This window comes from Mus caroli, chromosome 7, assembly GCF_900094665.2.
Source record: "Mus caroli chromosome 7, CAROLI_EIJ_v1.1, whole genome shotgun sequence".
NCBI classification, from domain to species: Eukaryota; Metazoa; Chordata; class Mammalia; order Rodentia; family Muridae; genus Mus; species Mus caroli.
The window spans coordinates 17,148,769-17,175,304 of record NC_034576.1 but is presented as its reverse complement, the minus strand read 5'-3'; the positions used below and the strand labels follow the sequence as shown (position 1 = coordinate 17,175,304).

General features: G+C 39.0%; 1 protein-coding gene across 1 annotated transcript in view; it reads right to left on the bottom strand.

Moving 5' to 3' along the window:
* Positions 1-24,692: 24,692 nt before the first annotated feature.
* The window catches only part of LOC110297395 (carcinoembryonic antigen-related cell adhesion molecule 5-like), a 39,041-nt gene continuing 37,197 nt past the window's right edge, over positions 24,693-26,536 (bottom strand). Inside the window, exons 6-7 of the mRNA XM_021166141.1 lie at positions 26,008-26,361; positions 24,693-24,976 (exon numbers count right to left, since the gene is read on the bottom strand). Of these exons, the coding sequence (XP_021021800.1) occupies positions 24,693-24,976; positions 26,008-26,361 (638 nt within the window). The remainder of the gene's footprint in view (positions 24,977-26,007; positions 26,362-26,536) is intronic.

Below are 26,536 nucleotides of genomic sequence, written 5' to 3'. Positions count from 1 at the left end.
GGACCTCTCTAATCTCTTTCATCTCTATTTTCACTGTCATCTATCTCTCCTGAGTCTGCTGAAGCTTTGCTCTTCCTTACAGTCTAAGCTCACCTTTTTCTAGACCTCTATATACATTTGTCACATTTGGTGATTAGACTCGTAGGTACTCCTTACCTGGGACAGAAGTTTTAAGTAGGCAGATGTCTCCCTCGCTGGTTAGCAGCTTAGGGCAGGGCTGCCCTAAAAGAGAAAACATGTGGGGCAGGGAAGGGAAGGCAGCTCTCACAGCTGGCTGCACCAGGCCAACTCGGGGAGGAGGGGATGGTGGCAGAGGGGGTGTCTCTAGTCGGCCCTTCCCCAGCAGGCATCAGGGCCGCTCTAGCAAGCCAGGTGGGCCTTGCCCCTCTTTTTTTTCTTGCCTGTCCCGCAGGCAGTGAAATCCGTGGTGGTGGTGTTGGGGCGGGCATCCCGGGGAAACCTCCACATCAGTGTTCACCCCTGGGCCACGGTTTCTCATGTGGTGCCTTGCACCAAAGCCAGAAGTTCCTAGTCTGGCCCTGCAGCTGCATCCTGGAGTTTCTCCAAGCAGTCAGGGGCACGCATTGGGGAGCAGGCCCGTTCACGGGAAAACAGCCCCGAGTTGTTTTTCTTAACTATAACTCACAAATTCTGTCCTAATGTCAGTCCAAGTCCACATTCAGAAACAAAGGGTTGACACACACACACACAGTCTATCCCATGACAAAAACCACAATAGAACAAGACAGTAACAGAGAAAAACAAACAAACAAACAAACAAACAAACAACACCAGTATCTAAGCACACTTGTTCCTCACTCTGCCAGATGACAGACCTTTCTGACTGTCCCTCACCCTTGGAACGTCTTCCAGGGGTCACAGCTTGCGGGGCCTTCAGGACGTCTCCTCTCCCATGGCTACTGGGTCCTTACGGACCACAGTGGCAGCTGCCAGAATACTGAATACTAGGTGGGACTTGAACCTACAATCTCAGAACTGTAAAATGAAGGCATGAGGTGGGACTCGAACCCACACTCTCAGAACTGTAAAACCAAGGCATGAGATGGGACTCAAACCCATGATCTCAGAACCGTAAACCTAAGACATGAGGTGGGACTCGAACCCACAATCTCACAACTTAAAAACCAAGACACGAATTCACAATCTCAGAACTGAAAAAACCAAGACACAAATTCACAATCTCAGAACTGAAAAACTAAGACACAAATTCAGTGGTGCCACACTTAGACAATAGACAACATGTAAGACGCACACAAAAGTACCTCCAAGGGGTCTTTCGGGGTTCCTGGGTGTCACACAGATCTCACTGGGGCCTCCAAATGAAAGAACCTAGTGGGGAAACCCCCACTCAATTCCCGATTCAGTGTGCACCCAAGAATCTCAAACAGATGACCATCTTGATGTAAAAACACGAGGTAGTTTAATGGCAGAGCTCCGGGTTGAAAGGTATCTCATGCAGGAGACGGTGGATTCGACCCCGAGGCTTGGAAGCGAGGGGTTTTTATAGAAAAGGAGTGGGGCTGGGAGAGGAATTGGCACGGTTTCACATGATTGGTTCATTTAAACATCAGCAGGGAGGAATTGGCGTGGTTTCACATGATTGGTCCATTTAAACATTAGCAGCCTGTTAACATTTAACTTAGGTCAGAAGGGTGGGAGATAGGGAGGTGCCGGGCCAGTCCGGCATGTCCGGCATGTTCTGCTATGTTCTCAGCCCCAGGTTTCAAAGCTCACAAACAACTCTTTGGGCTATTTGACATACATTACATGAATCACAGGTCTCAAGTTTTATTTCCTTTCACTATCAGTAAAATCTTGAACATTTTTGGCACATTGAGTACTAATTGAACATCTTCCCCTTCAGCTTCATTGAGCAACGGTGATCGTATAATGAGTTGAGCAGTATGAGGAGAGGACGATTAAAATTCAGGCTAGGACCTGAAAAGATGACTTAGTGAATGAGAGCTTAGGCTCCTATTTCAAAGTTTGTGGTTTACTAGAGTCACAAACTGGGCCTAATCGGCCCCCCTCAATCCGTGGAAATCAGGGGTTCCAGCAGATGGGCATAGAGTCGGTGGGATTTTGGGTGACAAACAGACTCAACACAAGGGGGTGTGGATCTGAATGTAATTTGTCAAATCGAGTATCAAACTTTTTATACAAAAGAAAATAGGGAAGTTAGGTGACACACCGGCAAGGTACAATGAGGTTACCAGATTCTTACACAAAACAGAGGAATGCCTACAAAAGATTGGCAGGAACCAACTGGGATAAAATTCAATGTTAACAACTGGGAATCAAAAGCAGCCCTACTTAAGCTCCACTTAATCTTAGAAGTCAGGGGCAAGGGCTTCGTGCCCTTGCCCTAGTTTCTATTCTAGTCTATTGTATAGTCCACCTTTCCCCTAGGCCATTGTAAATACTTGTGTATAGGTGTAACTCAGCTATCTATAGTTCTAAGTGTCTACTCTGGTTCCTCCTTAGATCACAAACTTCCTTCTTACTAGATAATGGTAAATTTCTATGTAGGGCAGTGACTTAGCTATCCATGCCCAGGGTCAGCTCAAGGATTGCCTAGGACTGGTGAAGAATCTAACTTAGCTATATGTCAAAAATTCAATCCTTAGAAGCACTTATAATAGAGCAATATTAAAGGAAAGCACACAGATCCGTTTACCAACTAAAGCAAGGACATTGGAGCATTCATTATACAGGATGCCATGAGTCCAGGAGACTAAGTTTCTGTGAACTTTTCCCCTCGGGACAATGGCCAGGTTTTTGGGGCCTGTCGTGCTTGTCACTACTGGAGTAGCATCCTAGTACATACATTGCCTGCCTCCCCTGCCTGTTTCTGAAATGCTAGGAAACCTGGACACTCTACTGCTCTCTTCTAGCTCTACATATACTTAATACAAAGGAACATATGCAGGCATAACACTCATAAATGTTAATAAATCTTTAAACATTTCTTTTAAAACTAAGTTAAAATTTAAGGTAGAAGGAAGACTGTGGAATCTTGGTACTTGTGCATTTAATAGGATAGTTGTATACTACGACCTAAGCAGTTGTGTTCACATTTCTGTCTACATGTATGTGAAAGAACAACAATGTGAGGACTCCCCCACGTTCTGATTCATGTGAAGTGACACCCCAAATCACTCACAAGAAATGGCCTTGATGCAAACTGCAAGAGGGCTTTTTATTCCAAGAATGCTTTGGGGCCCACAGTCATACACCACGCAGGAGTGTGGCACCCTGAGTAGCTGGGTAAGGGGTATTTAAAGGAAGAAACCACAACTCAAGGGGGTGGGGAGGGCATTGTTGGAAAATACCAAAAACACCAGTTAAGAATCATGAGGAAGTGGAAAGTCAAGACAGTTTTCTGTGAGCCTCTAACAATAGTACATTTGCATAGCAGGTTACAGCAATGGTCAGGGTGGGTCAGGATGATTTTCTTTGAATGAACACTCGCTGAACACAGGAAGCTGGGTTTTATGATTAGCATGTCTTGGAGCATTGAGTCACATAGGTCACATTCTCAAGCCTGGGCCTAAAGGCCTAGAATATTTATGTTTCACTTTTTCATAGGTATTGGTTATGTCGTGGGTATAGATCTTGATGGAAAATAGCTACCATGGCATGACACCTTTTCAATTAGTTCTCATCAATGTATCCTTTACTTTGTATTGAACTACATTGTCTTGTTTCTGAATATATCACACCTATCTGCTCAAACTCAACAGCACCTGTGGGGTACAGTAGATGACTTCCCTCACTGCTTCCTCTAGAGTACCTGTTATTTCTTTAACATTTAATGCTTATGAGATTTATATTAATGGTATGTGTGTGTCTGTCTCTGTGTGTGTGTGCTTCAGAACTGTATGACTAAAGGGCCCTCTGAGGATAGTAGGCTATATAAATCCCCCCTGGGAATGGTGGTAGTTAAGGCTGAGTAAAGTCTTCTAAGATGAGTACTGGGAACTGAACTCAAGTCCTCTGGGAGAACCACAATTACTATTACACACCAAGCCATCTCCCCAGCCCTTCTTTCCCATTTGTTGGCTCTGTGGCCTTTGTGGTTTCACTCAAACACTAACATTGCCTTCTAGATGTCAGTCTGATTTATAGCTCATTGCAACTAGAGTATTTGTGGGAAGATCTAGTACCTGGAAAACTGTGAGATACATGTGAATGAATGAAAATATGAATGAATGAATGAATGAATGAATGAATGAATGAATGAATGAATGAATGAATGAATGATTATACCAATGCACTGTCTTTAGAGGTAGAACAAGGTATAACTTAGTATGAATTTGCTTGGATAACACACAAAAGGTCTGAACTGTACTCTCATACATTCACTAAGACTGAATCTGAGATGTACCTATTTCTCCATCATGGGGAGAAACCTTGTTCTACTCCAAAGAGTAATGAAGCACATTATGACCAAAGAAAGGATCAGAAAGCTTTGACTTGGAATAATAAAACCTGATAATTTCAACCTACATATCCATGTGAATGCTTTAGGCCATGAACCCTAGAGATGTTCATGGTTTTTAAATTGGGAGTTCATGGTCTAGTCTTGGCATGTAGGTAGTTACAGTCATAAAAGTACCAAATTAACTAGCTAGCATTCAGGTTAATTTTAACATTCCTGTTGGTACTCACTATATTTCCAGTTCAATACTCATAAAAATCTTAAGTCATTCATTGTGGCAATAGGTAAATTGAGAGTCACATTTCCTTCAGACACATACATCATGTGGCCATGTAAAAGGCTCTGATAATTGATCACAATAGAAAGGTTGAATCTTGAGGTCAGTATCACAAGTTAATGTTTCACTTGGTGGGGTTAAAATTGACACTTATGATATGAACTTGGGTAGCAGTGCTGTGTAGGCAACATGGAGAAATGGCTTCTTGAGGGACCTCTGATTCTTGCAAAGGCCTCTTTCATCCAGTAGTAGTTTTTCTTATCTCTAACCCCAACACATGCCCTTAGGAAACTAGACAAAATGTGACTCAGGCAGGTAGAGGAGAAGTTCAGTGCCCTGAGATGATGGGCCCTTTGGTGAGTTAGACAATCAGTCTTTGTCACATGTGAGCTAAGTTGTAGAACTTGATGGTACAGACCTAGCACCTGAAGTTGTTGCTCCATTGTCTCTCCTTCCCTGTGGGACCACAGAAATCTGTATCCCTCTATCTGCAATGATGTTCACTTCTCAGCCTGGGCCAGTACCCTCCAAGGGTTTACTGTTCAAAGATGTCTTTTATTAAGACAGAACAAAACTTCCCATTAAGCTTCCTGAGAAATACCCAAAGCTTGTCCACAGGATTTGATGTGTGAACAGAAATCTCACACATGAGCTCTGGTGCACGATTAGAATTCAGCCAAACTGGACCATAAAATGGGCCAATTTTTTTAGGTGTTTGATGGAGACTGACATGAACCACAGGGCTGCAAAGGCAAAGGATGAAACTCAGGGGATAAGTCTCAGAATGATCTAGGGAAATGAAGGGTAAAGTCTATATGAAAGCTTACATCATAACCATTGGTTTTTGTCATTGTTCTATAATGATTTTCTCAAACAGGTCAGTACCATGAGATATACTTTCTGAAATGCATATGACTGGCTTTTTTCTTTAATATTTTTTGTGTTCAGTAATTTTGACTATATGTTTATCTCTATACCACATACATACCTGGTGTCCACAAAAGTCAATCCACACTAGATCCCATAGAACTGGATTGACAAATGTTTATGAGATGCCATGGGAGTGCTAGAAATTGAACTGGATCTTCTACAAGAGCATCCTGTGATATTATACATGAAGACATATCTGCAGCACTCCTGGGTAGATGCTTTCAGAGGCAGATGTAATTAGTAGAAGGTATAGAACAAGAACTTGATGGAACTATGCCTGGAAGAGATGAGTGTAGTCATTAAATCTAGGCTAGTGGTTTCAGATGATACCTGTATGACAGCATTGTTTCTAATATCCAATATCTGAAGCCAATACTTGTAAGAATTATTTCTCTAAAGAGAACAATTCTTATGATGAAAATAAAAAGATGCAGCAGCTGTTTAAAATCAAGAACTCTGAGCAGAGAGAACCCTGTGTTAGATGTAGGGTCCATTGAAGTGGAAGTTGAAGCAAAACAGTGCCACTTACCTTCAAGATTTGTGATAGTGGCAAACTAGAAAACATTATTTCCTATCTATTACTTGCAATTCTGCAGAAAATTTCTAGTGGCATGTGTCTTATTTAGTTAAATTTGGAGTCAAATCTAAATGTCCATTTGTTTGTGCTTGCTGAACAAATTGTCTTCTCAAGCTTTGAATGACCAAGATTAGCATCATCTACTTCCTGCTTCATAGACACCTGAGAAGGCCTCCCTGGTGGAGACAATAGATATGTGGCTGCAGACAGATAGCTCATGCTCACATACCACCTATGGTCTGTGTGAGCCTGAACAAAGCAAGCCCAGTGTTAGATTACAGATTTACATTCCAGGAGAAGTGACAGTGACACAACAGATAACACATGATTTCATCTGTTGTGGTAAAATGACCTGGAATTCTGTAGAAATTTGCAGAGGCAGAAATTCTTTTTGTATACCAGTTTCCCAGATATAGGACACATGGTTAGTGAATGCTGCAATGTCTATAATGTAGGTTTATATTTGAACAACGCCTAACTTTTGGATAGACTAGGTATGTAGATGAGCAGCATCTGTTGCTATTTGCCTGGCAGAGAGAATGAGCTAGACTTAATCCCTGAAGACACAGAAGAGGCAGAAGGAACTATGTCCTCTCTTTATCCCTTGGGAATATTGATTATTCTGTGAAGTGTCACAAGACCATCAGAACAGTTGCTTGATGAACTAGGCACCTGTGCAACTCTGCTCACCATGCAGATTCAAAATAAGATGCCTGTTAGTGATGCTGAGTAACTGTGGATCTCACAGCAATGCATGGTCTTGTCTCGTGAGCTAGGAGACTTAGGCATGTGGTAAACCAATCTGCTCTGTTATCTCTAACAGGTCATGTTCCAGTCCTGCCCCTACTCTCTCAGAGTGACTTGATGTCACACAAATGAAGTGGAGCCAAAACTTCTTAGTGGTCACTCTCTAATAAGTCTTTATAGTTCCCTCAGATATACCATGCCTGAAGCACAAATAACTTTCATGAGGCAACATTAATGGTGAGAGAAACACATTCTTAGCTTATTCAGACTCTTTGGCTGAGGTACCCCTCTACACATTCTTTTCTCATCAGGATAAATTCAGAAAAATATTATGATATTCCAGTTTCCCTAAACAGCTTGAGTCCTAATAAATGCTCCTGCAAAATGTGTGTGCAAAAATACAACAGAGTAGACAAATTCAGACATGGTGGTCTTGTTTACAAAGTAGAAGCACTGTACGAGATATCCTAAAGGTAAAAAAGAAAAAGAATGGGCCTTTTACATTTTCAAACTCATGGATTTTTTTAGATTCATACTCAGCATACCACATTTGTAGTAGAAAAACTGTTTTCACTTTTGTGACATTCTGAAGTGTAGAGAATTCAGTGGTGTACATTGTCTCACTGACACTGTATGAAAACCCCAGTACATTGATTGCTGGCTATTACAAACTATGCAAGTTCAATTGTCTCAACGACAGTTACAACTTTGTATCAGCAAAGTCTTCAGTATTCTTTGGCACATTAAGAAGAAATGGAGCATCTTCCCCTTAACCTGCACTGAGCAACAATAATCCAATAGTAAATTGAGCAGTATGGGGAATCAACCATTGACAGTCAAGCTGGGACATGGGGTGATGACTTAGTGGTTGAAAGCACTGACTACTCTATATTGAACTCTGTTCTCATGTTTGTCAATAAATCACACTTGACTGCAATTCAGATCTTTGCTCACACTCAAGATCATTTGTGGGGAATGGAGATGCCTACCCAAACTCTTCCACTGGAATACCTGCATCTTCTTTTAATCATTTTATTTTATAAGGTTTATAGTGTATGTATATGTGTGTGTATGCGCACACGCTTCACTGTGAGTTCAAGAGCCCTGTCAGAACAGAGGACTTTATGGAATCTCCTGGAGCTAGAGATAGTTAAGATTGTGTACTCTCCTAAGATACAGCTGGACCAATGAAACATAGGGGGAGAAGTTCAATATTCCCACGAGAGTTCTGTACTGCCCCCATATTTTTATTAATTAATTATTTCATTTATTTACACCCAAAATGTTGTCCTCTTCCAGTCCCACATCACAGAGTTCTTCTCTTCATTCTCCCTTCCCTTAGCCTCTGAGAGGGTACTTCCTCTTCCCCAGTATTCCCTCACCCTGGATTATAACTTGTCTACAGCATTATGTGCATCCTCTCTCTCTGATGCCTAACAAGGCAGCACTCTGCTTACATGCATGTTGGGAGCCTTGGACAAACCTGTGTATGCTCTTTCGTTGGTGACACAGTCTTTGAGAGTTCCCAGGGGTTCATTTAAAGTACTGAATTTTAATCTATGATGCTTGCTTTTGCTTGTATATTTAACTGGGCCTGTTAAATGTCTAGGAATTGTGAAGCAGAACCAGGAAGATATCTATCTAAGTATTTCCAGAGATGTTTGGCATGTGGGGAAGTAACATGCAGGAAAACTTCTAGCCTGAATGTAGGTGACATCATCTCTGGACTTGGAGCCCAGATGGAACAGAATTGAAGGAGGAATACATCCATACACCTGTCTACTCTATTCCTTCTAAGCAATGTGTCTGTCACTCATAGCTATCAGACATTAGAGTCTTTAGCCTGTCAGCAAAGATACAACACCAGCAGCTATCCAAGGGCTGGCCAGGTCTTCAACTTGAAACTGTGACCCCTGGAATTTCTACCACTTGGGCTAAGTAGCTATCACTTATTCAGCCTCTCCAAATAGGAAGACAGTATTTTTGGACTATCCAGTGTCTATTATGTAAGTCAATAAAACAAATCCTCTTTGTAGTGTACATCATCCTATTAATCTAGAGGAACCCAATGCAAAACCCCAAATTGACAACTCTGACTTAATTCCTGAAAGCAGACACTATAGTGATCTTTTCAACACCCCTCTATTCCCCCACAATGGAAAAGTCTTGGTTAGGAAAAGAAAGTTAAGAAAAGGCTCGAGTAATGTGAAGCTGGAGTCAGAGGTTCACATACAAAGGAAGCAGAGTTATTACGACAAGTTGCTAGTTGGGGCAGCTTTGAGGCTACAGCAACTACCTGGAGACTTAGCATCTGAAGAACATGGAGGACAGACACTTGTAGGTGTTAAGAGTACATTTCCTTGCCCCCTGTTTCTGTGAATTCTAAGTGTAGGTATTAAAAGCAATTCAGTTTTGCAGAGTCCCTCCCATAGGACTTTCTGTAAATAGCTAAACAGAGAGAATCACAGTGCTACCTTCTTTCCATTAGGAAAAAATTGTCTGTTTAGTAAAAGGAAGGGTTCCTCAGATCTATACGTGTTAACACAGGTGCTACTGCTCTCAAAACAAAAGCCACAGCTCTTCTATTAAAAGGAAAAAGGGTAGTTTATTCTGGAAACATTTTGAGTGACCACAGCTAGAAACACAGATTTTAGTTACCCCAAATTCCATGTTCCAAATTGGAAGCAGTTTCCTGAAATTTTAGTCTTACAGAACAAAGTCATAAATCACTGTCTAAATCTGATCTTGGTAGTATGTGAATCAGGAAGTCTCTAGAATTTTGGAAATAAATGAACATCTTTTTTTATTTAAAATAAAAGACTGAGGAATACATTAGAAAATGAGAAGATATCTCACTCATGCTTATAGGTTGGTATAATCAATATTGTGAGAATAATCATTCTAACAAGGTAATTTGCAGACTAAATGCAATCCCAATCAAAACTCCATGACATTTCTCACAGAAATAGAAAAAAAATCCTACATTCTATGTGTGTGGGACCACGTGGGCCATTCTACCAGATGAAATATGATAACACTAGTGAGGTGGAGTGCCAGAGTCTTGTACTGTTGGGGTTCAGAACCCAAAGAAGGATGTATGGATTAAGCAAAGTAGACTCTAACCAAGAGGTTCAGTTCACACACTCTGGTCCTTAGAAATCTCAGGCCACCTTCATTTATACATCTATTGCTTTTCCACAGTTGAAAAGATTTTGCATTCTCTTTCATGTTTTCTCATGAATAATCTCTTTTAAGAAGTTCCTACATTTAACAATACTGTGCTTTTCCCTTTCCTTCTCCCCCTCAATCTCTGTGGTTTCCTGCTAATCCATGAACTGTATCAAGAAAGAGAAAACATAGCTTTAGCAAGTAGTTAATATCTAACCCAGCACATTTGTATACATCTGATGACCATGGTTGGTAGCAATTGCAGTTACAGTATAAGAGGATGATTGACTACATACACAAGAAATTCTCATTTAATTATGGACACCTATCATCTCTCTATACCATACCTAGGAGATCTAATTCTTCTGATGCTCAGAGCACTAAGAAAATTACTAATCTGAGTCAGTTCATCATCCTTACTTGGCTCAACTAATTGTTGTTTGAAACAGATCGTGAGAAAAATGTTGTCAGCACCAAGTTCCCATCAGAAGAAAACATTTGGAGGTTAAGTAATGTACCCAGAATAGGGCCTTAATTTGACTCAACTTCATCATTAACAAACAGATCAATAGTGACCTATTTCATTCTCACAAACCTCAGAGACAAGCAAGAATAAATCATAATCCAATTTTTCTTTTTCTGATTATGAGGAAATGTCTGTCACATACAAAGTGAAAGTAAAAACTTACAATAGCAATGCTAAAAAATGTAAATTTAAGGGAAAAGCAAACAAACTAATCCATCAGAAGAGACCAGGAGTTGCTGCATAAGTATTCCCAAAGGTCCTTGCAATATGGTAACACAGCTCCTCAGTCCTTGCCATAAGGGCATACATCTGCATTAAACTCAAGCACCGTTCCCAGAGAAGGTGGTAGCCACCACCATCAGAGCACCCTACAATCCAGTGTATCTCAAAATTTGAGACCAGCAGGTTTGTCGCTGTTTCTATGCCTGCCTCAGAAAATTGGACTTTCACATTACCTGAATAAGAATGGTTAACAGGTACAAGCATAATTGTGGCTTCATCGAATGAATTGGTGGTGTACCTTCTGTTTCTCTTTTGTAGAATAGTTTTGTTGGAAGAGTATTGTTTTTAGGTCTTCTATAAAGGTTGGATAGAGTTCTCCACTAAAACCATCTGGTCCTGGACCTTGTTTTTTGGTTGGAAGAATATTAATGACCATATTTATTTCTTTGGGTGTTATGGGGTCGTTCAGGTGGTTTACCTGACCCTGTTTTAACTTTGGCACCTTGTATGAGTCTTGAAAATTGTCCATTTCATCCAGATTTTCCAAATTAGTTGAGTATAAACTTTTGTAGTATGATCTGATTATTTTTTTCATTTTCCACTGTTTCTGTTATGTCTCCTTTTTCAATACTGATTTTATTAATTTGGATACTGTCTCTGTGCCCTCTGGTTAGTCTGGCTAAAAATTTCCCTATCTTGTTGATTTTTCTCAAAGAACCAGCTCCTGGTTTTGTTGATTCTTTGTGTAGTTCTTTTTTTTTTTTAACTTGGTTCCTTCATCACTGAGTTTGAGTATTTACTGCCATCTACTCCTCTTGGGTGTATTTGCTTCTTTTTGTTTGAGAACTTTCAGGTGTCCTGTCAAGCTGCCTTGTAAGCTCTCTCTAGTTTCTTTTTGGTGGCACTTAGAGCTTAGGCACTTTAGCAGTCCTAATGAAAGGTCTTAGGACTGCTTTCATTGTACCCCATAAGTTTTTGTATATGTTTTATTTTCATTAACCTCTAAAACATATTTTCTTCCTCCCTCCCTCCCTCCCTCCCTTCCTTCCTTCCTTCCTTCCTTCCTTCCTTCCTTCCTTCCTTCCTTCCTTCCTTCCTTCCTTCCTTTCTTCCTTTCTTTCTTTCTTCCTTCTTTCCTTCCTTCCTTGACCAATTTGTCATTGAGTAGAGTGTTGTTCAGTTTCTATGTGTATGTGTGTTTTCTGTCATATTTATTCTTATTGAAGAACAGCCTTAGTCTCTGGTGATCTGATAGGTTCCATGGGATTATTTCAATATTCTTATATCTGTTGAGGCCTGTTTTGTGGCCAATAATATGGTCTATTGTGAAGAATGTATCATGAGGTGCTGAGAAGAAAGCATGTGCTTTGAGCTTTAGTAAAGTTTAGTTTATGAATGTGGGTGCCCTTGCATTTAGAGCATAGATGTTCAGAATTGAGAATTGGTCTTGGTAGATTTTTTCCTTTGACAAGTATGAGGTGTCATTCCTTATCCTTTTTGATAACTTTTGGTTAAAAGTCGATTTTTTTTTAAATATTAAAATGGCTACTCAAGCTTGCTTTGTGGGACCATTTGTTTGAAAAATTGTATCCCAACCTTTTCCTCTGAGGGAGTGTCTGTCTTTGTCACTGATGTGTGTTTCCTGTATGCAGCAAAATTTTGGGTCCTGTTTATGTATCCAGTCTGTTAGTCTATGTCTTTTTATCAAGGAATTGAGTCCATTGATGTTAAGATATATTAAAGAAAATTGAGAGAGGAAAAGTGATTGTTACTCCCTGTTATTTTTGTTGTTAGAAGTGGCATTATATTTTTGTGCTTATCTTCTTTTGGATTTGTTGAAAGATTGATTTCTTGCTTTTTAGGATTTTCACATTACCTGAAGAAAATGTTGTACATTTACATAATGGAGTACTACTTATCTATTAAAAACAATGAATTCATGAAATTCTTTCGCAAATGGATAGAACTAGAAAATATCATCCTGAGTGAGGTAACCCAATTGCAAAAGAAAACGCATGCTATGCACTCAATGATAAGTGGATACTAGCCCAAAAGCTCCAAATAACCAGATAAAATTCACAGACCACGTGAAGCTCAAAAAGAAAGAAAACCAAACTGAGTGTGCTTTGGTTCTTAGGAGAACAAAATACAGGAGCAAATATGGAGATAAAGAGTTGAGCAGAGAAGAAAGGAAAGGTACCCAGAGACTGTCCCAACTGGGGATTCATCCTGTATACAGTTACCAAACCCAGACACTATTGTGGATGTTGAAGGAGCCTGATATCACTGTCTCCTGAGAAGCCCTGCCAGAGCCTTACAAATACAGAGGCAGATGTTAGCAGCCAACAATTGGACTGAGTGTGAGGTCCCTAATAGAGGAGTTAGAGAAGGGACTGAAGGAGTTGAAGGAGTTTGCAATCCCATAGGAAGAAAAACAGTATCAACCAACCAGAACCCCTTGAACTCCCAGGGACTAAGCCATCAACACATGGCTCCAGCTGCATATGTAGCAGAGGATGGACTTTTCATGTATCAATGGAAGGAGAGGTCCTTGTTCTTATGAAGGCTCAATAGATGCCCCAGTATAGGGGAATTGAGGATGGGGAAGTGGGAGTTTGTGGGTGTGTTGAGGAACACCCTCATAGAAGCAGGGGTAGGTAGGATGTGATATGGTGCTTCCTGGAGGGAGGGAAACCAGGAAAGAGTATAACATTTGAAATGTAAATAAAGAAAATATACAATAAGAAAACCCAAATAGCTAATAGACTACATCAAATGCTGATGAGGTTGTGGAGAAAGGTGAGCCTTCATTCATTGTGTTTGTAGGGTTACAAACTAGTGAAGTAATTTTGTGTGGAGAACTGTAGAAACCTATGGTGAACTCCCCCATACAACATTAAAACAGTCTACCAATCTTGATGTTTCATCAAAGGATTTGACATCCTATACAGATGCCCGTTCAGTAATGCATGTTCATAACAACTCTATTCATAATAACCATAAATAAAAAAATTAATGATAATTAACTGATGAGTTGATAACAAAAATATAATATATACACAATGAAATAATTTTCTGAGCATTGATTTTGTGTTCTTAATTTGATCTCTAGAAAATACAAGGGAACAGTGCCTTTTTTTCTGGGGCTACAACATAAATGGTCACCAGGCTTATATACTGTGGGGTGACCTGACACTTGGGCACAAGTGCATTGTAGGGATAGTCATACTGCTCATTAAGTGTAGGCAGTGTAGGGTGAGTCTCTGGAGAACTTGCAATTTGTCCTTAGAACACTTGGCCCCAAAACAGAAAACTTATTCATACAGAGGTTATACAGACGCATGAGGAGCAGAGTATCTCCAAAATTTCAGAGGAACCTCCTGTCATTGTCTCTTGAGGCTCAAAGCAGAGTATGCCAGAATACTTTTATATTTTGTTACTAAATTGATTACATATCTATTTTGTATCCTAGGTAATTAATAGAAGCTCCTCTTCGAATTTCTTTTCAGGAGCAATTTGGAATCCCCAACAAGGCAAAATTTTCTTTTCTTTATTAAATATTTTTTCTAAGGTATCTGTATCTGAATCATCCAGCAAAATTTCATCCATATAATGATCAATTGTAGAGGAAACTATTTATGAATTAATTTTAATGGTTGTTGCATATAATACTGACACAAGGTAGGACTGTTTAATGTTCCTTCTCTCAAAACATTCCAATGGTAATTCTTAGTTGGCTTGGAATGGTCAAACATAGGCATAATAAAAACAAGGGATATTGAGAAAGAGCAATTTTTTAAGTCTATGACTAAAATAGACCATTTCTTAAGGCAATAAAGAAGTTAAAGTGATTTCATGTTGTAAGGGACCCATAGGTCGAATGACTTTATTGATTACATTCAGATCTCTCAACAACATCCATTTTTCTTAATAACAAAATAAAACTCAGGGGCTAGTGGATTCTTCAACACATTAAGTCTCTAGCTGATCTTAGACTACCTCTTCTAGTAGCTGTACCTTTTTTTTTAAAATTTAAGAGCCATTGCTCTACATAAATAAGCTTATTAGTTAACCATTCTAGTGGTAGAGAAGTTGGTTTTCCATCAACAGTGGCTCCCTCATATAAATTTGCAGAGCCAAGCTTTGTTGTGTTCTGCTTGTGACCAGGCTGGACAATCAGTCTTTAATTGTCTTTAGTTACATTTTTTAATATCTAAATTTAGAACATCTCTTTTAAAGCCTATTTCTGTGATTCCTGCTGTTGCAACAGATCTCCACATAAATTAATGTCTATTTCTGCTACTTATGACTTTAATATTCCTAATGATCCTCTGATCATATGCATTTAATCATTTTTAGATTTTCTTTTACTAGAAACAATTTCACTTCCTAAGAGCTGTACCTTTTCAAGTGGCCACAGTGTACAAGAAAATTATCCTAACACTTGAGAGTAAAACTTCAAGTTGGGAATATTAGGTTTTCCTGATGTCCAGGGACAATGCTTATCTGTTCAGAAATCCAAAACATCTCACCCCAAGGCATGTTGTTTCAGTTCAGGGTTCCAATTAGGAAGGAATTTGATTTTTGTGGATATGGTACCAACAAGACCAGTACCAGACTGTGTATTGCATCTGGCAATTAAAAATTATATTGGAGAGCAGATCTTGTGCTTCAGTCCTCCCAACCCCACCCACACCCACAGACAGCTTGACCCCCCAGTAGTTCTGACACCCCTAGGCTCCCAGGTGAGCCTGCTATTACTTCCCCGATACCTGACCTAAATAGGATCCCTTGGAGCCCAGGGGATCCAGTAATTCTAGCCTACAAGGAGATACACCATCCTTCCAGTTAGCATCTACTTCTGGAAGCATATCCTGTGTTACAATCCCCTTGCCCACCCTAGTCACACCCAGAGACAGCTTGAATCCAAAGAGTTCTGACACAGCAAAGCTCCTAGATGAGACTTTCCAGACCCCTTCCCATTCCCAGAGACAGCCTGACACAAGAAGGCCCAACATAAACAGATTCATAGGAAGGACAGGCTCCAGTCAGAGACAGCAAGGTCAGTTAACACCAGAGATAACCAGATGGTAAGAGACAAGAAAAAGAACATAAGCAACAAAACCAGTACTACTTGGCAATATCAGAACCCAGTGCTCTCAGTACAGCAAGGTCTGGAAACACCAACACACCTGGAAAAAAATCAGATCCTGAATTAAAATCACATTTCATGATGATGATAGAGGACTTTAAAGAGGACATAAAGAACCCCCTTTTAAAAATAGAGGAGAACACAGGTAAATAGGTAGAAAAAATTAAAGAGGAATACACAAAAATACCTAAAAGTATTACAGGGAAATGCAAACAAACAGGTGAAGGAATTGAACAAAACCATCCAGTATCTAAAAATGAAATTAGCAACAATGAAAAAAATCACAAAAGGAATCAAAACTGAAGATGGAGAACCTAGGAAAGAGATCAGAAGTCACAGATGCAAGCATAACCAACAGAATTCAAGAGAAAGAAGAGAGAAACTCAGGAGTAGAAGAAATCTTATAAGATATTGACAACATAGAGAGCTTCTAACACAAAACATCTAAGAAATCCAAGACACAATGAACAAAACAAACCTAAGAATAACAGCTATAGAAGAGATAGAAGATTCCCATAAACATATTCTACAAAAGTTTTGAAGAAAACATCCCCAACATGAAAATAAAGATGGCTATAAATATACAAAAAAACTTACAAAAAGACAAATAGATTCCACCAGAAAAGACATTCATCCAGTCACATAATAATCAAAACCCCAAAGTCACATAACAAAGAAAGAATCTTAAAAGCAGTAAGGTGAAAAGGTCAAGTAACCTAAAAAAGCAGACTTATTAGAATTATACCAGATTTCTCAACAGATTCTAAAAACAGAAGATCTGGGGCAGATGTTACATAGACTCTAAGAGAACAAAAAATACCAGTCCAGTCTACTATACCCATCAAACTCATTTACCATAGAAGGAGAAACCAAGATATTCTATAACAAAAGTAGATTTAAGCAATATCTTTCAACAAATCCAGCCCTACAGAGGATAATCGAAGGAAAATTCTAACATAAAAATGGAAAGTACAGCAAAGAAAAAGCAAGAAATTGATCTCACAACAAACCCAAAAGAAGAGAACTACACAAACATAATTACACCTCTAACAACAAAAGTAACAGGAAGCAACAATCATTTGTACTTAATATCTCTCAACATCAATGGAATCAATTCCCCAATAAAAAGCCATAGAGAAGCGGGATTATAAGTAAACAGGACCCAGCATTTTGGTACATACAAGTAACACACCTCAGTGTCAAAGGCAGACATTAACTCAAAGTAAAATGCTGAAAATTTTTTTCCAAGCAAATGGTCCCAAGAAACAAGCTTCTGTAGTCATTCTAATATCCAATTAAATAGACTTTCAACCAAAAGTTATCAAAAAACATTGTGAAAGGCACATACTCATCTAAGGAAAAATCCACCAAGATGAACTTTCAAAACTGAACATGCTCCAAATGAAAGGGCAACACATTCATAAAAGAATCTTTACCAAAGCTCAAAGCATATATCAAATCTCACAAAGTAATAGTGGGAGACTTCAACATCCCATCCTCACCAATGTACAGATAGTGGAAACAGAACTTAAACAGAGACACAGTGAAACTAAAAGAAGTTATGAACCAAATATATTTAGAAGATATCTACAGAACATTTCACCTCAAAACAAAAAAATATACTTCTTCTCAGCACCTCATGGTACCTTCTAAACAATTGACCACATAATTAGACACAAACAAGCCTTAACAGATATAAGAAGATTAAATTAATCCCATGCATTCTGTCAGACCAGGTATAGAACAGAAACAAGCAAAAACACACAAGAGAAAAAGATGGCAGAAAACAATAAAAGTCAGGATTGAAATCAAACAAGTAGGATCAAAGAGAACTATACAATGAATCAACAAAACTAGGAGATGGTTTTTTGAGAAAATCAACAAAATAGATAAACCCTGAACCAAACTAACTAGAAAATACAATGACAGTATTCAAATTAACATAATTAGAAATGAAAAGAAAGACATAACAACAGAGAATGGGAAAATTTTTAAAAATCATCAGATCCTACTACAAAGAACTGTACTAAAAACACTGAAAAAAATCTAGAAGAAATAGATGATTTTGTAGACAGGTACCAGATACCAATGTTAAATCAGGATCAAATAAACTATCAAATCAGTCAGATAACCCCTAAGTAAATAGAAGCCATCATTAAAAGTCTCTCAACAACAAAAAAGCCTGGGGTAATATGGTTGCAGTGTAGAATATTAGCAGACCTTCAAAGAACACCTACTATGAATACATCTTAAACTATTCCACAAAATAAACACAGGGAGAAACTATCTAATTCATTGTAGGAAGCCACAGTTATGCTGATACCTAAACCATGCAATGACCCCAGTAAAGAAACAGAACTTAAAACCATTTTGTCTTATGATTATTGAAGCAAAAATACTCAATAAAATTCTCACAAACTGAATCCAAGAACACATCAAAACAAATATTCACCATGATCAAGCAGGCTTCATCCCAGGGATATAGGGATGGTTCAATATAAGAAAATCCATCAATGTAAACCACTGTATAAACAAACTCAAAGAAAAGAAATACATGATTATCTCATAAGATACTGAAAAGCTTTAGAAAAAATACAACATTCCTTGATGATATATGTCTTAGAAAGATCAGAAATTCAAGGCTCATATATAAACATAATAAAAGCAATATACAGAAAACCAGTAACCAACATCAAACTAAATAGAGAGAAACTTGAAGCAATCCCACTAAAATCAGGGCCAAGACAAGGCTACCGGCTATTTATTTTGTGTTTATTCAATATAGTGCTGAACATCTATGCTCCAAATGCAAGGGGACCCACATTCATAACAGAAATATTACTAAAGCTCAAAACACATATTGCACCTCACACAATCATAGTGGAAGAATTGAACAACCCACTCTTTTCAATATACCATGGGAACACACACTAAACAGAGACCCAGTGAAACTAACAGAAGTTCTGAACCAAATGGATTTAACAGATATCTATAGAACATTTCTTCCTAAATCAAAAGAATATACCTTCTCAGCACCTCATGGTACCTTTTCCAAAACTGATGATATAATCGGTCACAAAACAGAACAGAACAGATATAAGAAGGCTAAAATAACCCCATGCCTCCTATCAGACCACTATGGATAAGGACTGATGGTCTTCAATAGCAACAAAACCAGCAGAAAGCCCTGGAAGCTGAAAAATGCTCTATTCAATGATAACTTGGTCAAGGAAAAAAATAAAAAAATAAAAGACATTTTAGAATTTGTTGAAAATAAAATTACAACCTATTCAAACTTATAGAACACAATGAAAGCAGTGCTAAGATTAAAACTCATATTCCTGATTGCCTTCAAAATGAAGCTGTAGAAAGCATACACTAGTACTTTGACAGCACACATGAAAACTCTAGAACAGAAAGAAGCAAATACACCCTAGAGGAGTAGACAACAGGAAATAATCAAATCAGGGATGAAATCAACCAAGTAGAAACAAAAATAACTATAAAAGTAATTAACAAAACAAGGAGCAGGTTCTATGAGAAAATCAACAGATAGATAAACCCTTAGACAGACTAAACAAAGGGCACAGAAACAGTATACAAATTAACAAAATCAGAAATGAAAAGGGAGATATGACAGCAGAAAGAGAAAATCACAAAAAAATCATAAGATACTACTCATAAGATCCTACTACAAAATCCTATACTCAACACAACTGGAAAGTCTTAATGAAATGGACAAATTTCTAGAAAAATACCAAATACCAAATTTAATCAGGATCATATAAACCATCTAAACAATCCCATAACCCATAAAGAAATATAAGCTGTTATTAAAAGTCTCCCAAACAAACAAACAAAATTCCCAGGACCAGATGGGTTTAGTGCAGAATACTAGAAGAGCTTCAAAGAAGACCTAATACCAATATTCTTGAAACTATTCAACAAAATAGAAACAGAAGGAACACTACCCAATTTGTTTTATGAAGCCACAGTTATGCTGAAACCAAAGTCTCACAAAGACCCAACAAAGAAAGAGAACTTTATATCAATTTTTATTATGAATATTGATGTAAAAATATACAATAAAATTCTCACAAACAGAATCCAAGAACAAATCAAAACAACCATTCATGAAGATTAAGTAGGCTTCATCCAAGGGATGCAAGGATGGTTCAATATATGGAAATCTACCAAAGTAATCTACTGCATAAACAAACTCAAAGAAAAAAAAACTACTTGATTATTTCATTAGATTGTGAAAAAGCATTTGACAAAGTTCAACAGCTCTTCATATTAATAGCCTTGGAAAGATCAGGAATTCAAGGCCCATACATAAACATAGTAAAAGCAATATACAGAAAACCAGTAGCCAACGTGAAACTAAATGGAGAGAAACTTGAAGCAATCCCACTAAAATCAGGACTAGATAAGGCTGCCTCTCTCTCTCCATATCTACTCAAATATCGTTCTTGAAGTACTAGCTGGAGCAATTAGACAACAAAAGGAGTTCAAATGAATACAAATTGGAAATGGAGAAGTAAAAGTATCACTATTTGCAGATGATATGATTGTATATTTAGTGACCCCAAAGCTTCCACCAAAGAAATCTGACAATTGGTAGACACCTTCAGCAAAGTGGCCAGATATAAAATTAATTCAAACAAATCAGTAGCCTTCCTATACTCAAAGGAGAAATAGACTGAGAAAGAAATTAGGGAATCAACACCCTTCAAAATAGTCACTAAGAAGATATAATTTGTAAAATACATAAAACTCAAGAAGAAGGAAGACCAAAGTGTGGATACTGGATCCTTAGAAGGAGGAATAAAATGCCAATTGAAGTAGTTACAAAGTTCAGAGCAGAGACTGAAAGCACGACCATCCAAAGACTGCCCCATCTGGGGATCTGTCCCATAAACAACCACCAAACCCATACACTATTGCAGACGCCAATGAGAGCTTGCTGACAGGAGACTGATGTAGCTGTCTCCTGATAGGCGCTGCCAGTGCCTGACTAATACAGAAGTGGATGCTCACAGTCATCCATTAGACAGAGCACACCGTCCCCAATGAAGGAGCTAGAGAAAGTACCCAAGGAGCTGTAGGGGTTTGAAGCCCCATAGGAGGAACAATAAGACGAACTAACCAGTAAGCCCAGAGCTTTCTGGGACTAAACCACCAATCAAAGAAAACACACAGAGAGACTCATGTCTCTAGCTGCATATGTAGCTGAAGATGGCTTAGTAGGTCATCAATGGGAAGAGAGGCCCTTGGTCCTGTGAAGGTTCTATGCCCCAGTATAGGGGAATGCCAGGGCCAGGAAGTGGGAGTGGGTGGGTTGGGGAGCAGGGGGAGGGCGAAGAGGATAAGGTATTTTAGGATGGGAAACTAGGAAAGTGGATAACATTTGAAATGTAAATAAATAAAATATCTAATAATAAAATAAATTAAAATTACACACACACATACACACACACACACACACACACACACACACAATATCTTGGTGTGACTCCAACCAAACAAGTGAAAGATCTGTATGACAAGAACTTCAATTCTCTGAAGAAATAAATCAAAGACCTCAGAAGATGGAAAGATCCCCCAGGCTGATGGATTGGCAGGATTAATATAGTATAAATGGCCATATTGCCAAAAGGAATAGCTACAGATTCAATGCAATCCCCACTGAAATTCCAACTTAATTCTTCATTGAGTTAGAAAGAAAAATTCTGAAATTCATTTGGAATAACAAAAAAATCCAGGATAGCAAAAACTATTCCCAACAATAAAAGAAATTCTGGGGGAATCACCATTCCTAACCTCAAGCTCTACTACAGACTAGTAGCGATAAAAACTGCATGGTATTGGTATATATGGAATGGAATTGAAGACTCAGGAATGAACTCACACACCTATGGTCATTTGATCTTTGGAGAAGGAGCTAAAGCCATCCAGTGGAAAAAAGATATCATTTTCAGCCAATGGTGCTGATTCAATAGGTGGTCAACATATAGAAGACTGCAGATTGATCCATTCTTATCTCCCTGTATCTCCCTCTCAAGTTCAAGTGGATCAAGGTCTTCCAAATAAAACCAGATACACTGAATCTAATAGAAGAGAAAGTGGGGAAAGTCTCTAATACACGGTCATGGGGGAAAAGTTCCTGAACAGAATACCAGTGGCATATCCTCTGAGATTAAGAATTGTCAAATCAGACCACATAAAGTTGCTAAGCTTCTTAAAGGCAAAGGACACTGTCAATAGGACAAAATGGCAGCCAACAGATTAGAAAAAATCTTTACCTATCCTACATCTGATAGAGGGCTAATATACAATATATGCAAATGGCTAATATACAATATATACAAAGAACTCAAGAAGTTAGACTGCAGAGAACCAAATAACTCTATTAAAAATGGGGTACAGTTCTACACAAAGAATTTTCAACTGAAAAGTATAGAATGGCTGAGAAGCACCTAAAGAAAAGTTTAAAATCCTTACTTATCAAGGAAGTACAATTCAAAATGACCCTGAGATTCCACCTCACACCAATCGGAATGTTTAAGATCAAAAATTCAGGTGACAGCAAATACTGGTGACGATGTGGAGCAAGAGGAACACTTCTCCATTGCTGGTTGGATTGCAATCTGGTAGAACCAGCTTTGCAAAACAATCTGGAGATTCCTCATAAAATTGGAAATGGTTGTACCTGGAGATTCACTCCTGGGCAGATACTTAAAAGATGCTCCAACATCTAACAACGACATGTGCTCCACTATGTTCATAGCAGCCATATTTATAACCAGAAGCTTTAAAAAAAAAACCCACATGTTGCTCACTGGAAGAATAAATACAGAAAATATAGTATGTTTACACAATGGATTACTACTCACCTATTAAAATGATGTATTCATGAAATTCTTAGACAAATTGATGGAACAAAAAAATATAATCCTGAGTGATGTAGCAAAGACAAAAACAACAACAACAAAACAAAAACATGGCATGTAATCACTGATAAGTGGATATTAGCTCCAAAGCTCAGAATACTCATGGCACGACTCACAGACCATATGAAGCTGAAGAAGAAGGAAGACCAAAATGTGGATGGTTCAGTCTTACTTGGATAGGAGAAAAATAATAACGGGGGGTAGAGGGATGGAGGGATCTGGGAGGGATATAGGAGGGGGATAAAAAAGCAAGGCAGGATCAAGTATGGGAAGAGATAGGAGAGAAGTACAGAGGGTCAGAAAATTGAATAGAAATATGTAGCAATGGGGGAATGAGAACTGGGGGTAGCCACTAGAAAATCTCAGATGCCAGGAAAGTGAGTTTCCTAGGACCAAACAGGGATGACAATAATCTAAATAGCAAATAACGGTGATATAGAATCTGTAGAAACCACCTCTAGTAGATAGGCCCAATCCCCATTTGAATGATGAGGCCACCTACCCATCTCAAAATTTTAACCCAGAATTGTTCCTGTCTAAACTAAATTCAGGGGCAAAATATAAAGCAGAGACTGAAGAAAAGGCCATCCAGAGACTGCTCTACCTAGGGATCAATCCTATTTTCATATAGCAAACCCCAACACCAAGAAGTACTTGCTGACAGGAGCCTGATATAGCTCTCCCATGAGAGTTTCTGCCAGCACCTGACTAACACAAATGCAGATGCATCCAGGTAACCACCAGACTGATCCCTGGGACCCCAATGGAAGAGGTTGGGGAGAGCTGAAAGATCAAAAGGGGATTGTAAACCCATAGGAAGAACAACAATATCAACTAACCAAACCACCCACAGCTCCCATGGACTAAACCACCAATCAAAAAGTATAAAAATGGAGGCTGGGCTCCAGCTACATATGTAGCAGAGGATTGCCTCAAGTGGCATCAGTGTGAGGGGACTCCCTTGGTCCTGTGGATGCTTGGCGATGAGAGTTCCAATTGTGCTTCTACAGACTCATAGATGGTCCTCAGGATTCAATGTATGAACAGAAACAGAAACCCAGGGAACCATGAATTTCAGCTCAGTGATATAGTTTAACCACAAATTGAGCTATCATTATGTCTGTCAGTGAAAGTCAATTTCAAGATAAAAACAGTGAGTGGAGATTGCGCCAAGGATTTTACATCTGGACCTCAAACAAGTTGTGGGTTGAAACTATTTAGAAACCACCAATGTGCACAGTGAATCGTGGGCAGTTCCATCTGGTAGAATTGGTGTTAGATGAAACTACTTGGGCATATGACAGGATGTTTGTCTCCATGCAACCACTGCACTATTTAAAAGGGGACTCAGAACACTTGGAAACTTGAGGCTGCTAAATTAGCCTTCAAGGATTCTAAAAAACAAACAAACAAAAGCAATACATTTAATCCACAACCTAAGCTCTTAACCTCAATTGGGTTTATTATATTGATGTCTTTATTTTGCTTTGGTAAACAGGTTTCATATTAAATCAAGGCCTGTCCTTGTACACTTGGTTATGTCAGGACTATAGGTATGAGTAACAATGAAGGCAGTACATGAGTGGTAACTGACAATTTTTACCACTTAACTCATCTCCATTTTGCACCACATCAATAAGGAAATGACCGCACTTTGCTGTAGATGAGAGGAGAGAGGTCACTCTTCCATCACAGACAGACAGACTGGGAGACTGGACTTTGAACTGACTGGGTTGGAGACCTCACATTGATACTTTCCAGCATCCTCCCTCCGGACGGGATCTATGCTGAGTTGGCACTTTGATGGGGAAAGTGTCATTCTCTCTGTGAGATGCAGACTCTGCTTATTGAAGAGCCAACGGATGGAGACACCAGGGTCAGCTGAGAAGCAAGTGAAGACTACTGAGCTCTGTACTCTGACTGTGGTGTCAGTCACTCGCACAAAAGGCCATGAAACAGGGGCTGTAAAGAAACAGAGGAGGGAACAAAATGACAGTAGTCCTTCAGAGAGCTCAATGATTCCCTCTATAGTTCACACTTAATGAAGCTTCCAGGGAGGAGAAATTGGAGCTGTTATGATAGACATATCTTGTGTTTTTGATTTATTATACGTGGGCTGTGTGACCCTGATTATCCCACTGAGGGTACTGTGTCTTGACTTCTCTATAACATGGCAGATAGTGCATGATCATTGCTGTGTCTATGAGTTAAACTTAGTTATGATCAATCTGAAGACCTTGGAATGAGGTAGATGCTCAAATTCTAAGTATATGCCAGGAGAAGAATATTCCCTATGCTGTACCCCTGAGGACAAGTAGTAGGGTGGAAAAACTGTCTCCATTGCTTCTCGCACTAGGGACACTGACCTTCCTGTGAAGTCTCAGAAACCCAAAACAATAATTGGTGAATTCTCCAGGATCATGTGCAGTGGAATTCAGAAGAAGGTGTTGGCCTAGATGACCTACAAAACTTCAGCTTTCATGGCAGTCTATAACTGGTTTGATAGTCTATGGAACTTGTGAATTCACTATAAGTGTGTTCTCTGCAAGCTCTAACAGAAAATCAAAACAAAGCATTGACAAAAAGGTACCAAGTGGCACATGGAGATGAAGAATGAAGAGTTTGGAGCCAGAGCATCCTGGTGGGCTTTGTGTGGAGTCAATTCTGTCCTCAACCATGGCCTGCCCAAGCTCTACAGAGTCTCTCTTGGAGCCAGGTGTATGATGAGAACCCCAAGAGTCTGTGCTGGGTCTGATGTACTAGAACTGAGTTATTCAGCATATGTTCTCCTCTCTGCAATAAAATATTGGTGAGGGATTCTGGTCTACTGCAGTTTGTCTAAGGAATGCATTTCCTGCAGTAACTGCCCAAACCCCAGTGTTGGGGGCTAAATGGAATGGGAGAATAAATAGGTTCAGCTCTTTCCAGACAGTACAGCATATAAAGCAGGAGAAGCCATACAAAACAGTTAGAGGCCAGAGAGAGTTACTTACTATTTACATGGACTTGCACGTGTGCTCTCTCAAGTTTGAAGTCCTTATGTAAAATTTCTAACATATACAATCCTGTATCATGCTCAGTGACATTCTGGATCAGCAGGGATCCATTAGTGTACACCATCTCTCTTCCACTGTGAGCAAGCCCCCAGATTGTGGATTCCATGGCTCTGCTATATTCAGCAATTTTAAAAATATCTGTTCTATACACTGATTTGTACCAGAAAAATGTCTGAACATCTTCTGGCACGTTACAAACAAGGAGAAGAACACTTTTCCCTACAGCAATATTCCAAGGCACTGGTTCAATTATGAGTTGGTCAGAGCTGAGACGATTACAGCAAGTAGAAGCTACAAGAAAAGAGAAAAGTTATCAATTCAGGAACATATGGTTGGAGATAAAATTAGTGAGCTTTGTCTGCAGCAGATGAACTGATCCCTCAGTCTAAACATGGAGGCATAGGTGTGTCTCTACTATCTGATGGAGGTGAGCAATATAACATCAATTCTCTCAGGGGTGCTGAAT